At 30.6% G+C, this 15,718-nt stretch overlaps 1 protein-coding gene across 1 annotated transcript in view; it reads right to left on the bottom strand.

Moving 5' to 3' along the window:
• Positions 1-3,923: 3,923 nt before the first annotated feature.
• Positions 3,924-15,718, bottom strand: part of LOC111623998 (leucine-rich repeat and calponin homology domain-containing protein 3-like) — a 57,633-nt gene continuing 45,838 nt past the window's right edge. Inside the window, exons 11-13 of the mRNA XM_023366765.1 lie at positions 13,221-13,299; positions 6,059-6,193; positions 3,924-4,060 (exon numbers count right to left, since the gene is read on the bottom strand). Coding sequence (XP_023222533.1) covers positions 3,950-4,060; positions 6,059-6,193; positions 13,221-13,299 — 325 coding nt within the window. The 3' untranslated portion in view covers positions 3,924-3,949. The remainder of the gene's footprint in view (positions 4,061-6,058; positions 6,194-13,220; positions 13,300-15,718) is intronic.

Genomic DNA, 15,718 nt, shown 5'->3' with positions numbered 1-15,718 from the left:
TACAGTCGACCCCCCTATAAGATATAGATACGTTCCAATTTATTAGGAATCCGATTTCTTACAAGTCGTTCCAATCACAGCCCGACACGTGTCAAGTTTACGGACTACGGCTGATTGAAAGGTTTTCTTCCATAAAATTAATCGATTCTACACTAATCCGACTCAACATTTCCAAAATACGTATATTTTTTCGTAGTTTTATAGGAATCGTAATTATAGGGGGTTCGACTGTATTAACCTGTGATAACATGCAGTTTTTTTTATAGGAGTATACACAAAAGGCAGTGATTTTTTGCTGATCCTTCATCTATAATTACATTGCACTTAATTTCTATTCCTCAAAGAGGCATCCCCGATCTAACCAGCTGTTTGATGCAGTTTTGTCAACAAAATCCTGGGCCAGGTCATAGGGATGTCTGCCATGGAGTGCCTTTCGAGCCCAATGGTGTGCTATTTGAGTCTGCTAGAGTTACTGCTTTATGTAATTGCGATGTTTTTTGTTTCCTGTAGAAAAACTCTCGCAGTGACTGTATTTGTTTGTAGCGAAGGTTAACTATGTCAATCAGGCCACGTCCGCCTTCTTTACGTGGAAGGGTTAATCTTTCTGTAGCGGATTTAAGATGATGTTGTTTATGCTTAGTAAGTGTTGTTCTTGTTTTCCTTTGGAGTTGCTCAAGATCTGTGTGAGTCCAATGTATAACTCCAAAAGAGTATGTGAGTACTGGGATGACATATGTGTTTATTGCTTTAACTGTGTGTTTTGCATTTAACTGTGTTCTAAGTATAGCGTTTAACCTACTTTGGTATTCTTTAATTAATCTTTGCTTTATTTGTGTATGTTCTGTTAGTTTGGCCTGTTGGAATCCTAAGTACTTGTAGAACTCGCCCTCTTCCATGGATTCAATAACGTCTCCATTTCCAAGTGCAAAATCTTCTTTCTTCAGGATTCCTTTTTCTATGTGAAGTGTTTTGCATTTGTCTAAGCCAAACTCCATTTGTATGTCCTTAGTGTATGAATGTGTGATTTGTAGGAGTTGATGAAGTTGTTTTTGTGTGGATGCATAAAGTTTTATGTCGTCCATGTACATGAGATGTGAAGTGTAAACTGTGTTGTTTTTTCGTGTCTGATATTGTAGCCATATTGCGTGTTGTTTAACATGTTGGATAATGGATTCAGGGCTAGGCAGAACCAGAGAGGACTCAAGGAATCTCCTTGAAAAATTCCTCGCCTAATGAATATTTCGTTTGTTTGTATGGAAGTGTTACTAACCCTGAGATGTAGTGTTGTTCTCCAGTGCTGCATAGTGTTTTCGAAGAATGCAATGAGTGATGGATGTATTTTGTACATGTGTAGAATATGTAGCAGCCAACTGTGTGGAACGCTGTTGAATGCTTTTCTGTAGTCTATATATGCCATGTGTATGTTTCTGTGTTGTTTGTGTGCTTGTCATAGAATGACTGAATATACGAGTAACTGTTCTTTGCATCCCTGTAATTTCTACGGCAACCTTTTTGTTGTTCTGTAAGAATGTCGTGTTCTTCAACATGTTTGTATATTTTGTTTGTGATACAGGATGTCAATAATTTGTAGAGTGTTGGAAGACATGTAATTGGTCTGTATTGTGTGGGGTCCGTGGTGTTGTTGTTTTAAGGTTTCATGTAGGTGATGCCCTGAGTAAGAAATTTTGGCATGTCTTGTGAATTGATGATGATGTGTGTTAGATGTTTAGCTAGTTCCTGGTGCAGTGATTTAAACTTTTTGTACCAGAAATTGTGAATGTTGTCTACACCAGGTGTCTTCCAGTTGTGTGTTCTGTTAACAGCGTAGCGAATGTCGTGTATGTTTATTTCAGCACAGGGCATAGTTGGTATGTTATGCAAGTTTCTGTTCTCCTCCTTGATCCAGCCTGCATGAGCATTGTGTGTAACAAACAGCATTGGACCAAAGAGAAGACCAATAAGTTGTGAGTTCTGTTTCTGTTGGTGTGCCACTGTGCTGTGTATCAGTGTTTGTTTTGGTACTGATTTGTCTGTAGAAAAGCTTTTCATTGTTTGTGAATAATTTATTTTGTTGTTTTCGTAATGTACATGTTTTGTATCGTTTGAGTCTACGTGCTTTGACTGCGAGTTTCTATTTTAGTGTATCGATGTATTCTGTAATGTGTGTGTTGTGATGTTCATGTTTTGTGTGTGTTGTGATGTTCATGTTTTGTGTGTGTTTTAATTTTCTTGAAAATGTTTTTGAGTTGTTTGTTTAATTTGGGTGTTATGTTGTTTTTAGTGTATTGTGCCAGCCTGCCTAACTGCTGTCTAATGTCATTTATTTGTGTTTCTATTCTTCTTTGCCAGGCAGGCTTGTGATAGAATTGTTTTCTGTGTGTTTGTCTGCGATTGTATTTTCAGTCCATGGTGTGTTACTACTGTGACTGCCCCAGAATAAACTAATGTATGAATGTCTGAAAGTATAGAAATTGAATGAATGTAGTTTGGTAGTAAATGAGTGTTTACATAATTTAGTGTTTTTCCTACTACCTTTGACATGTTGATTTTCGGTATTCGTGGTCTTTGTGTAGGATCTGTGCCTGTATATTTAGTGAGTGTTTCCTGAAATATAAGTGAGAGTGTATTAACTAAATCTATATCTATGTTATCAGTGATGGATGAGGAAGTGCTGTAGTATCATTAATGGTAGTTGTTGTATGTGTACTATTATCAATGCTTGTTGCTGTATTATCCTGACAGGTTACATGATCTTCATTAATGTTAAATGTTTCTGCCTGTTGATGTATTTGATCAGCAACCTGTTGTTTGATAAGTTCAACTGTTGGTTGTGGGATAAGATTGTTGTGTATAATTGTTCTTTTTTGACCAACAACTCTTTGTTGATGTCATGTTTGTTTCAAGTCTTGTGATAGTGTAGTAAGTATGAATGATAAACCTGTTCATTTCTATTGTCCATTTCATCCGTTGGTGTGGTTTTCCAGCCTTTGTGGTCTGTGGATGCATTGCCACAGAAACACCAAGGCTAGGTTGTTTCTTCACATATGTTGAGGGCATTGCAGTAGCCATGCTTGGGCCGGCGCTGCTTTCTCCACCAGTAACCAAGGGAGACTGTGACCTATTTTTCGAACATGAGTCTCCGCCTAACCCATGAAAGCGGAGCTTGTTAACCCGGGTGACGTCCAAGCCAGTATCACACTTTGATCTGGTTACTACCATGATAAATATCTCCACAGAATGTGGGTGTGGTCACAATTAGCTTCATTTCTCCCCATAGACATTACTGGCATGGGTGTCCCTACCAGGAGCTTGTGCTCCAGCCTGCATTGTCCTATGGATCAGCAAAATTACTGGGCTCTCTCTCCCACTACGACCAGGTGGTGACCACGAGAGAGTTTTTGTTATTATTATTATTATTATTATTATTATAAATGAAATGATTTACCTGATGATAATCATTTTGGAACATAATTTTATATTAATTATTTCAATTATTTTAAAGTATTTATTATTCAACTAGTAGTCATTCTGTTTTTTTTCTTTATTTATATATATATTTCATTTTCAATGTTGTTATTAAGTATGAATGTGATAAATTATTAATTGATATAATATTTTTAAAAACTATCTCCTTAAAAATTATTAACATTGTATCTTATTAATAAACACTCTATTCATTATTCACATCTTTAGGTGTAAACCTAAAGATATGAATAATGGCATGTTCATTAGTAAGATTAATAAGAGAACCAAACTTATACATATAGAATGCGACTACAATATTTATTTCATTAAGTTAAATGGCAAAAATTTGTTTACCTCATGTGAAACATATAATACCTATGTGGTTCCAAAATGAAAATATTATATATATAAATCTCATTCAAATATAAATGAGAATTTAATAGAAAATTCATGTTTTTTATCAATAAATTAGACATTTTATTTTTTATTTTAAAAATTTAATACCTGAAACTGATTTTGCTGAATCATTATTTGATCTCTCCCATTTACTACTGCATTTTGCTTTAGAAGATACTATTTTCTGATTTTGTGATTGCTATTAAAAGAAAAAAAATGATTAAATTGTATAAAAATTTAAATTTAATAAAAATAATTATTTTAAATAAAATCATATTTATATTAAAACAAATTTTGAATTTATTAATAACATTTTTCATTAACACATCATGACAAGTAATACTAGTCAAACATACTTTATGGATTGAATATATTCCATCCATCAGGTACCATCCATATACAATCCATCAGGTATGTTTGACTTTATTTTTAAAATATTTTTTTTTTGTTTTTTAATATATGCAATCCTATTGCATATATTAAAAAACAAAAAAAAAATTTTTAGTTACACAAAATACTTATTTAAATCAGTAATATTTAGTATATCAATTGTTCTTTAATTTATATTTAGAACCAGTACTATGTTTTAACACTAAATAATAGCATAGCTGAAGACAATTATAGCAAGACCTCATTTAATGTTGTCAACTTATTCTTGAAAACTGAGACATTAATTAATTTAAGCAAAAACAACATATAATAAAACCAATTTTACTGTAGACTAAATAATATATATAACATATAACTCAGTTAATAATATTCTAATTTCATAATGTTTTAACCACCAGCATTTATTTTCTACTTCATAAAATCAATTTTCTGTTTATAAAGAAAATTCAACAATAATTGTTAATGATTACAAATATACTGTTATCTTTTTTCAATAATGTTATAATGAAATAAGATTAAATGATGACTTGCTGCATAAGAAGAAATTCTTTGATGTTTATTTCATATGCACACATATATCACACAAAAAAAAAAAACTACATGTAAACTTTCATTTAGCATAACGTTCAATAATACAACAAAGAATGTTAATAATTTTTATTCTAAATGTAACTAAAGGCATTTAGTGTATGTAAACATTTTTAATATCCTCTTCAATCCAGGTTCTTCTAATTTGCAATATCATATAACATTTTATAAAAGTTACTTTAACTTGATATACCAACTTCACATTACATCAAAGAGTTATTTGCATAATCTGAATAATTCCACTTTAACCTTTTTTTTTTTTTTAGAGTTGGCATTCACTAGTATTATTCAAAATTGTTTTAAAAACAATAACTACATTATTATATTTTTTTGCAATGTCATGTACAGCTGATACTGGTTCCAAGTGCTATGCCAAACTAAAGGCATAGCTATCCAAACAAGTGTTACATTAAGCTTCTGTGTTATTGGTATTTGTGTCAATATCTAGAAACTTCCTAACAAGAAGATGTGTGTTCAATATTGCAGCTTTCTGTAGTGCCATGTATATGTTTTTATTATGTTGGGTGTAGTGAGTTATACTCGATTCACACTGGTGGCTGTGTACTATGCCAGACCAGAGTCAAGGCATAGCAACCAGAAACTAAAATTAAATAAGTGTGTCTGTGTCTGTATTCAGGAATTTCCTAACAATGTGGCATGTATTCAATATAGTGGCCTTCTGTAGTGTGATGTATGTATTTCTACTCAATTGTAATGTTCCCAGGCTTTTGTGTAGTGTGTGTGGTATCACACCTGTACAGGAGAGAATGACAGGTACAATAAGCACCCTATCCATCCTCCACAGATGCCTTATTCCCTGGGCGAGTTCTGTGTACTTGCTAATTTTTTCAGTGCATGTGTTTTGTACATTGTGAGTGTTTGGAATGGCTATGTCTATAATGTATGTGATTTTATTGTGTTTGTCAATGAGTGTGATGTCTGGTCTGTTGTGATAAATTGTTTTATCTGTGATTATGGCTCTGTCGTAGTACATTTTGTGCATGTTGTTTTCCGATACTGTCTGTGGAATATACTTGTAGTATGGTTTGTGGATGTCTACCAATTTGTGTTTCTTTGCAAGCTCTTGGTGTATTATATTTGTTACTTGATTGTGTCTTTGTAAGTAATCTGTCTGTGCCAATAGCTTGCAACCAGAAGTGATGTGTTGTATAGTTTCTGGCATGTTATTGTTATTATCAAAATTTAGATTAAAATTTACCTGAACAACAGAGTTTTGATCTTTACATATTTCTTTAAATTTATTTCTTTCTGATTCTAAATGCCTTTGGATTATTTCAGCTTCATGGCGTTGCTGATTCTTAAGAGTTTCATGTTTTACTCTAAATTCTTCTTCCTAAATTTAAAAATAAGTAAAGTTATAAATATCTACTACTAATCCCAATAAAGGATGCATTTTCTAAAATCCCATTTTTAAAATGGAAGAGAGAGAAAATGTTTCAATTTAATTATCTTTTCATATTTATTGTCTTGCTTTCCAAAAAAAACAATTTGTTAAGACTTATTAATTTAAAATGAGAGAAAATTAATACAATTTTTTTTTGTTTTATTAATAATTAATATTGCTAGAAATACAAAATAATAAATAATAATATAAATTTTGTAATTAATTAATTTATTTATTTTACATTAAATTTTGGAAATGCCATAAGGCAGTTGATTTCCATCCCTCATTACACACACACACAAAAAAAAATACCCTCTACACACTTGGCAGTGCAGATCACAATTCCTTTCATCATTGCTTTCAAGGGTATATAATATGATAATTCCTTCAACTGTTTATAATATAATGAAATAAACTTTAAAATATTTAGTAATAATATAAATCTGTAATGCACCACTAGTCAAGTGTGCATTTGAAAACCCAAAATATTTTTTTTTAATGATATTGGCACCAATATCAAAACTGTATAAAATAAAAATTCTTGACACCATTATTACCACTTTTGACATCAGAATGATTACTTCATGTCCCCGATATCACAACTTTACATAGCAAAATAATTAAGAATGTAAACCATAGTCACTGAACGAAGGATCATACTTTATTGTACTAAAATGTGTTTCGTGCACATAAGATAAAATGGTAATAATTTGAAAACAATTGATCTATATATGCATGATTGCAGTTTCTGTACCTGTAAGGTTTACAAGTGTGTTTTTGGAGATATCACTGATTTTTCATTTCATGTGCTATAAACAGTTACATTAGTTCACTCATCTAGAATGTATTTATTTGTGGAAGGCTGTAAGATGAAAATTGTTGCATATGGCTGTAAAATTAATTAATTTCTAATATTTAATATTTACATAGCCCAAGAATTTGGCGTATCACTTGGCGTGTTTATCAGACATATTATCTGTGATTGTTTTTGTTTTCTGCAAATAGAATTTGCATTCAGGTGGGTTTGAATTTGCATTCCATGCTAAAAGAAATGATGATGATGATGATTCATGCTCCTTAACAATGTATATCACATAATTTTCTTTGAATAAATGTTATACATATAATATTTGAGTATTTTTTTGGCATAGAACGCATTATCATATTTTACATTAATTTATATGGGAAAGTTGTTTCACTTAATGAGTATTTCATATTACAAGTAAGATTTTGGAACGAATTATGCTTGTTAAGTAAGGTTCCACTGTATACGCAAAACAAGTCATATGCAAATCCTCTAGTGTTCCATTAAGTATTATAGTTGTTTTATCACTAACAGACAGCTTGGTAAGTAAATGATCCATAATTTAATAAAAATAGAATAATAAAAACAAATCTCCTCAAATTTTTAAAATTTGAATATGTATCCAATAAATGACAAATATGCATTGGTACCTTCTACTTTCAATAATTCTAATTTCAAATGTTCTAGAATTAGAGGTGGGTAATTCCAGTTATAATTAGTTCAAACTTGAAACTACTAGATACAGTTCCACATTGAGTTCAAATTCCAGAACAATTGACAGTTCAAATTCCAGAACAATCAACACTGTTTATTTTGTACTTTTAGGAATACAGCTTTTAATGGAACAGTAAACTCTATCTGGATTTGAACATAAAACTAATTGGAAATGTTCCATGACTTTTAAGAAATAATGAAATTAGTTTTGAGTATTTTAAAGTTATAAAGATATTTCAAAAAGTTACACTTTTATTTGAGTTCTTAATCATTTGTTTTTATTAGTAAACTAGCAGATATGTACAACATTGCTCAGCAAAAAGTAAGGATAAATATTAAAATAAAAACTAAATTACAAGTTTGATTATTTTCAACCTATCATTGTTATGTTTATCGCAAAGTATCAAGAAGATCAAATCAGGAGGAAAGTGGGGTGTTAAAATTTCATGAAAGTGTATATTTTTCTTGGAGTCCCAGAGAATAAGCAAGAAAAATTTGGTGAAGATCAACCAAAAACCTAAGAACAGAGAGAGACAAATATTCTATTTTATATATATAAAATTTATGAGAAACTGTCCAGTCCAACAGTAATTCTGACAGATTTTATGATTCCATAGAACCATCTAGTACAACAGACTAAGCAGTTCCAAGAAACCATTCCATTGGAAAAGTTTTGCTCTTGGATCAATTCCAGCAGTTCCAATTCCAGAACTGGATTTTTTCCATCTCTAATCCAGAGTTCAAACATTATATTAATATAGACTAATATAATTTAAATAAGTTTAATATCATGTTATTTAAAAATTTTAACTTTTATTAAAAAAATTAAAATGGCATACATAACAATGAGCTTGCCCCAAGTGGACATTTCGTGAAATGTAACTTTTTTGACTGAAAGAGAAAAGAAGAATTTTTAAGTGAAATGAAACATATCAATAAAAATTGATATCCCAAGAACAAATGGACAGAATTTGATGAAATTTGATATGTAGTTCGAAAAAAATTGGCAGATGATGATGATACATATATCTTTAGATTTTTAATAAAATGTGAATTTGGATAGACAGAAAGTGTTCTAATTCCAGTACAGTAAGGTTTGCTTTGTTATGCCATTTATTCATTTGTTCATTCACTTACATGATGGCTTGTCTCTACTGAGCCTTATAATACATGGTCTGTTCAAAAAGTATTGGACCTTTTTTTTCCAAGTAAACCAATGATGCGCGAGGGGCCTCCTTTGGTGGAGTTATGGAGGGGACAGTCATGCACAGCCCTGAATTTTTTCCCGCCTGCAGGAAGCGTCACTTGTTGGCAATCGGCCTATGAGTGAGGTCATGTAGTGCGCTCTTGTCAGATTCCACTAAGCTGGAAAATGACTGAACAACGTGAGCAGCGATATTACATCAAATTTTGCCAAAAACCTTGGCAATACCTGAGCGTAAACCATTTGCAAGATTCAGCAGGCTTTCGGGGACGATCCTCGAGGCCAAAAAAAGCGCGGCAGGTCCGCAGCAATATCAAAGGTCATGTTGACAGTTTTTTCGACTCTCGTGGGGTGGTGTGTCGTGAGTACGCACCACAAGGCCAAACCATCGCAAAGGAGTACTACCAGGAGGTCCTTCGTCGTCTTTCCGATACAGTGCGACGCAAATGACTGGATCTGTGGTCGATCAAAACTTGGCAGCTCCATCGTGATAACGCATCCGCCCATTCTGCGCATCTGCCAAACACAATACTCCTGTGGTTCGTCATGCTCCGTACTCTCCCCACATGGCTCCGTGTGACCTTTGACTATTTTCCAAGCTGAAAATGCCGCTAAAAGAAACCTGAATTTAGTCGAGAGAAGACATCGTGCGGAATGCGACGGACCGGCTGATGGCCATTCCAAAAGATGCGTTCCAGCAGTGTTTCCAGCAATGGCAGGAACGCCGGGAGAAGTGTATACATTACCAAGGAGACTACTTTGAAGGGGATTAGGGTTTTGTACTTCAAAGTCAATAAATTTATTTTTGCCGACCAAAGGTCCGATACTTTTTGAACACACCATGTATATGTATGTAATTATACTTGCACTACTTGAAATAAAAACATTTGAGTATTTCTGATGTTCATGCTATAAGTCAGAGATATTAATAACATATGTAATACTAATTAGGCATTTATTTCTTATGCCAATAAGATGTAAATACCTAATTGTATCAAATGTTTAAGTAAATTTATTATAAATATCAGTAGTCTTCTGAGATTCACAACATAATTTAGCAACTACAAACTTACCAATATATTTATTGAAACAAGAAAAGATCAAGTTTTATTCAATTTTTCAATTTTATTTAATCTCAACAAGAATAAAGCTTTAAAAAGTCATCAGCATACAAAATAATGACTTTTAAATTTGTAATACAGTAATACCCTGACTTACGCGAACCTAAAGTTACGCGATTTTCAAATCTCGTCAATTCGTCTTTTGTTTGAGCGCCACGCAACCTTTGATTACTCACTCCCCCGACACTATTGTTCAGCTTACATGTTTGGACATGTCGCGTGGAATCCACACATAGCTACAATTTATTTTGTGTTATTTATTTCTGTCTTTGTTATATCTACGGAGACTTGAGAGACTCTACTATGTCATCCAAATGAAGTAGAACTAATTCTTCTGCATCAAACAAGAAAATAAAAGTTTTATCTTTGGAATGTAAAGTTAACATTGGGTATGTTTGTAAAGTCGAACAAGTTAAACGAGAATGACGTCATCGTTATTCCTATTTCGTTAGACTTTACTAACGCGTTTAACTCATTATTATTAAAGACTTTGATACAAAAATGAAAATTTGTGAATTGGCAAAGAAGTTTGATCTACCGGAATTGTCAGTCAGAACAATTATAAAAGGCAAAGAAAAAATTCTCGAAGCTGTGAAAAATGCTCAATCTTTAAATTCAAGCATCATTCGTAAACGTCACAGTATTATCGCTGAGATGGAAACAATGTTAAAATTATGGCGTAATAATCAAGTAAATGTGAAAAATTGTAAAATAATATAGGCCTAATTTGTTATATATATGTATTATCTAAGATTTTATTAAACATTTTTTTTTCTAAATTATTGTTTTCTATAGTCTCCGGCCCCAATTAAAAATTATTTGTATGTATTTATATGCGAAATTATACCCCGACTTACGCGAATTCGACTTACACAGTTACCGCTCGGTCCCACCTATCGTGTAAGTTCGGGGTATTACTGTACTGTATATAATTTTATATAACATTTTGTAATTATATAATTATTTTCAATTAATAGGCAAAATTTTAATTGTGCAAATTAATATTGCATAAAAGAATAGCTTTCTGTTTATATTCTGTAAAATATATGAAAGAAAGCTATTACAATATTCTTTGTCTTCTTTATTATATAATTTGTTGTAATTTCTTTGCATCATCATGTAACATCACTATTTTTGATATCAAAATTTATTTATTATCAGAAAAATCAATACTCTTCAAAAATATATATTCATTATAATTTATATAGTTCATTATATAGTTTCATTATAATAATCTTGCATCTTGAAATGTTGTTTTCAATAGGTAAAAAGGGGAATTCATAATTCTGACCAAAATTAATAAGTATAAAATGCTACAATTTTTTGAGAGAATAGTCATCTTTTCTTTCATTCATTTCGGTAATTGAAATATATTACACTATACTGTTCATCAATGGTGTATTCAGAGGATTTTACTTTGGAGGGACCAAGGGATCCTGGCACCCCCAAAGGAGGGGGAAACACTAGAAAATTTTCCAAAACTCTTTTCCTAATTAAAATTATTATTTTATAGTTGTGTCTTCTATTTCTATACTATGGTCACATAAGGTAAAAATTTTATTAAATTTGCATTAAAAAATTTTATCCATTAAATTTGGCTCCCTCAAGATTAAATCTTGAAGTGCACCACAGCTGTTCATCCAATTAGTGCTCTCCTACAGTAGTACAAATTCTATCTCAATTTCTCTGTGTACATGTTTCCATTGCCTCCCATATCCTGCCTAAGAGTGTAATAATTAAGAAAAGAACTTTTCTTGATTTGATATATTGCTTCTGAAAATTTTTTGTGATATCATAAAAACAGGAAGTCAACCCTAAATGACTATTTTCAAAAATGGCAAAAACACATGAACATATAATCTAGTCCTTTTACAGAAATATAGACTATTTATTTATAATACTGTTCAATATTTATGATTTACATTAATTAATACAGATATTTCTGGATGGGTAATATATATTTGTACAATATAAGTCCATGAGTTTATTTTTATATATTATGAGTACTTTCAGAACAACAATTTCAATACACACTTTTTGGTTTATGGGAAATCTTCAGTAAATTCAAAGCTAAAAATTATAAGATAAAAACATCGTTTATACCACCTATCTGCAGTTTATTGATGTTAATGCAAATGCACTATTTAGAGCTGCACTTTACTGTAAATTGGATTACCAATGGATCAAAAGAATTCAATTTGATCAACCACCAATAAATTCAAATTCTTTCTTTCAGTCCATTCAAAAGCCTAAACAAAGCTAAATTAGGAAACTGAGTTTATTTCCATGTTCTTCGCATTATCAAGTAAGATCAATTTAGAAAGTTCTAAAGCCCATGAGACAACTAAAAACAGGTAACAAATACTGCAGGAAAATTGAACATTAATTCAAGTTGATGAATCTGAAGAATCTGCAAAATTAAAATGATGGTGGTAATAAAGATATTAATAATAATATTGAGATACTGGAAAGAAGTGATAAAAAAGCTGATGTATATTTCAATTATTCTGACAATTATTTGTAATGTAATGTTTATTAATGAAGTTTCAAAAAGTAAGCCTGAGCTTATTTTTATTGTCATTATTTTAAGCTGAAATCGCTTAATTTATTAAGTTAATTTATCTATTAGTTACTTAAATATCCAATTGTCTATATATATATACACAATGCTGTGATGATTTCATAGAGCAATATTTAAGTTCAGATATATTCCTAGCAAATAGAATTCTAAGTACTAACAGGGATATCATTACACTTAAAAATATTTGTAAACATATTGAAAAAACAATATAAATCAAATTCAAATTTGAGGTATACCAGAATATCACAATTAATATATAAATAATCTTTAATTATATAAATAACAGATACATTAACAAAGTAATAATATATTAGTAAAGTTAGAACATCTAGGCACTAAAAATCACATAAACAGTTATATTATTTATGATCTTTAGTTCCTATATATCCTAACTTTATATATCAATTACATTTAAATTAAATTATCTCAAAAATAATGTTTAAATGAAATCATAAATCTTTTGAAAAACACAAAAATTATTTTCAAAAATCAACAAAAGGAGGCATAACAAGAAACTTTAATAGAAAATACAATAAATATTAACTACTTACAGGTGTTAAATGACTTGTTACAGTATGGTGCTGTATATTAGTTTCCACTTTAAAACCCTCATTTTTATTTGATGTTAAACTATAATTAATTAAAATATTTAAAATAATTCAATAAATTCTAATAATTTATAATAATAATAATAATAATTATTACAGTACATCCAAAAAATATAGATAATTTATGTTTTTATTTTTAAAAAATATTAAGTATTTCTTAACAATGCAAGTGATGGTTATTATTTATTTATAGCACAGTGCAATGTTATATAATTGTTTTTACAATATTTGACAGTTACATAAAGTGTTAAATACAAAATACTTTTGTGATATCCCAAAAATATAGATAAATTTAAATTTTGAGCAATAGTTCATAATATAAATTGATGAAAATTGTTTTATTATGAAATAGAACTGCCATTATGTTTAATGACTTCAAAAATGCAATTAGGCATTGATTTAATTAAATTGTGTAAGATTTCTGGATCCATTTGAAACCAGCACTCAATTATTTCTTGTTTAAGCTCTAAAACTGTCGTAAAATGTCTGTTATTAGAATTAATTTTCAGAATAAAAATGCCCCATAAGTTCTCAATAGGATTAATAGCCAAACTCCTTGCCAGTCACTTCTTAACTTGAATATTATGATCTTTGACCCACTTAGTTGTTGAACATGAACAATGAATACAGTAATACCTTGACTTACACGAACCCGGAGTTACACGATTCTCAAATCTCGTCGATTCGTCTTTTGTTTGAGCACCACGCAACTCTTGATTACTCAGTCCTCCACACTTTTGTTCAGCTTACATGTTCGGACGTGTCGTGCAGAATCGACACATAGCTACAATTTATTTTGTTATTTATTTCTGTGTTTGTTATATCTACGGAGCCTTCAGAGACTCTATGTGGTGATTTCTTGTAACTGTGAACGAATCAAAAGAAGAGATAAGATTAACGAGAACATTTATTAGCTTACATACATCCGACTTGGATTTTACACAAATTGCGAAATTATACCCCGACTTACGCGGTTATCGCTCGGTCCCACCTATCACGTAAGTTTGGGGTATCACTGTACTGCATTGTCCTGTTGGAAAATCCAATCAGGTCCTCCACTTTCTTCTCGAATAGGTAATAAATTATTTTTTAGGATTTCTTGATAACTTTAGTAATTTTAACTAGTAGACAAACATCTTAAAATTTAATAAACCATAAAATCCAAAGCAGCCCACACTATATAGAACCACCACTATGTTGCCTGCTGAAAAAATTGTACTCTTCTTTTCTAATATCATGCCAGTAATGAGCCCAACCATCTGGCCCATCCAAATTAAATTTCTTTTTATCACTGAAAAGAACTGAGAGCCATTGGTCATTCCACAGCATGTGATCTTTAGCCCACTGCATTCTTGCCAATTTGTGTTGTGGTGGTTTTTTTCATCATAGCAGCAAATTTTATGTGAAACTGCTGAAATTCTTCAATAAACAGTGCTTTCTGATGTTTTTAATTCACTTTTAAACAAAATTTGACAAACTGATTTGTCCTGCTGTGATGCAAGGTGCACAATTCAATTATCATCTCTTTGAGATGTGATTTTGGGTCTTCCTGATCAATGTTTAGAAGGTTTTGGTAATGATTTTCCCAAAATTTTATAAATTCCAGGATAGATCTGTTCATTAAAACAGCAATTTCTTTGACATGACAGTCTTCTGCTTTTAATTTCCACATTCTTGCAATTTCTTCCATACTAAACTCTCTTCCATGTGGCATTTTTGAAAGTTTTGATTCAATATTCAAATTATTACTTGATAACAAAGTTCAAGTGCTACTTGATGTTATTTATTATTATTTTCATAATTTTAAGTTTCTTATGTTTGAAATTTTACAATTCTGTTTTATTATCTATACTTATGGGACAGTGAAAAATATATTTTTGTTGTTAAATTATTAATGTAATGATGTTTAATTTTGAAATAATCAAAAATCAGTGTAAAGTAATTTGCAAATACAAATGAAATCATTTACATTTCTCTTAAATTCCTAACAATTTTGAAAAATAGTAAAATGTTGATTATATATGCTTTTAAGTTGCACTGTATTATAATAGATTGTGATAACAACAATAATAATAATTATAATTTTTTTTATAAAAATATTTCTTTTGTGAATGATTTCAAGAATAAATTTATACTGTATTATTTTGTAGTAAAAACATCATGATTTCTTTATTACAGTAGAGCAGCGATTATCCGAAAGAATTCCAGTCGGCAAATTTAAATTTTCGCCAGTGCTGTGGCACTGCAATCTTTGACTATGTCTTGGGCTACTCAAATATTTTACGTTTTTAATACTAAATTAACTTCTGAAGTATAATTTTTTATTGTTTTTATATTTTTCAATATATTTATTTTGTTTGTACAAAATAAAAAAATAATTTTTAATGATACAATAGTCTTCGTTAGGCTTAACATCGACGAAAATTCAACGCGAAGCGACA

Source organism: Centruroides sculpturatus, unplaced genomic scaffold (genome assembly GCF_000671375.1).
Source record: "Centruroides sculpturatus isolate CEXI.00-Female unplaced genomic scaffold, Cexi_2.0 scaffold326, whole genome shotgun sequence".
NCBI classification, from domain to species: domain Eukaryota; kingdom Metazoa; phylum Arthropoda; class Arachnida; order Scorpiones; family Buthidae; genus Centruroides; species Centruroides sculpturatus.
This window is presented reverse-complemented; position numbering and strand designations above follow the sequence as displayed.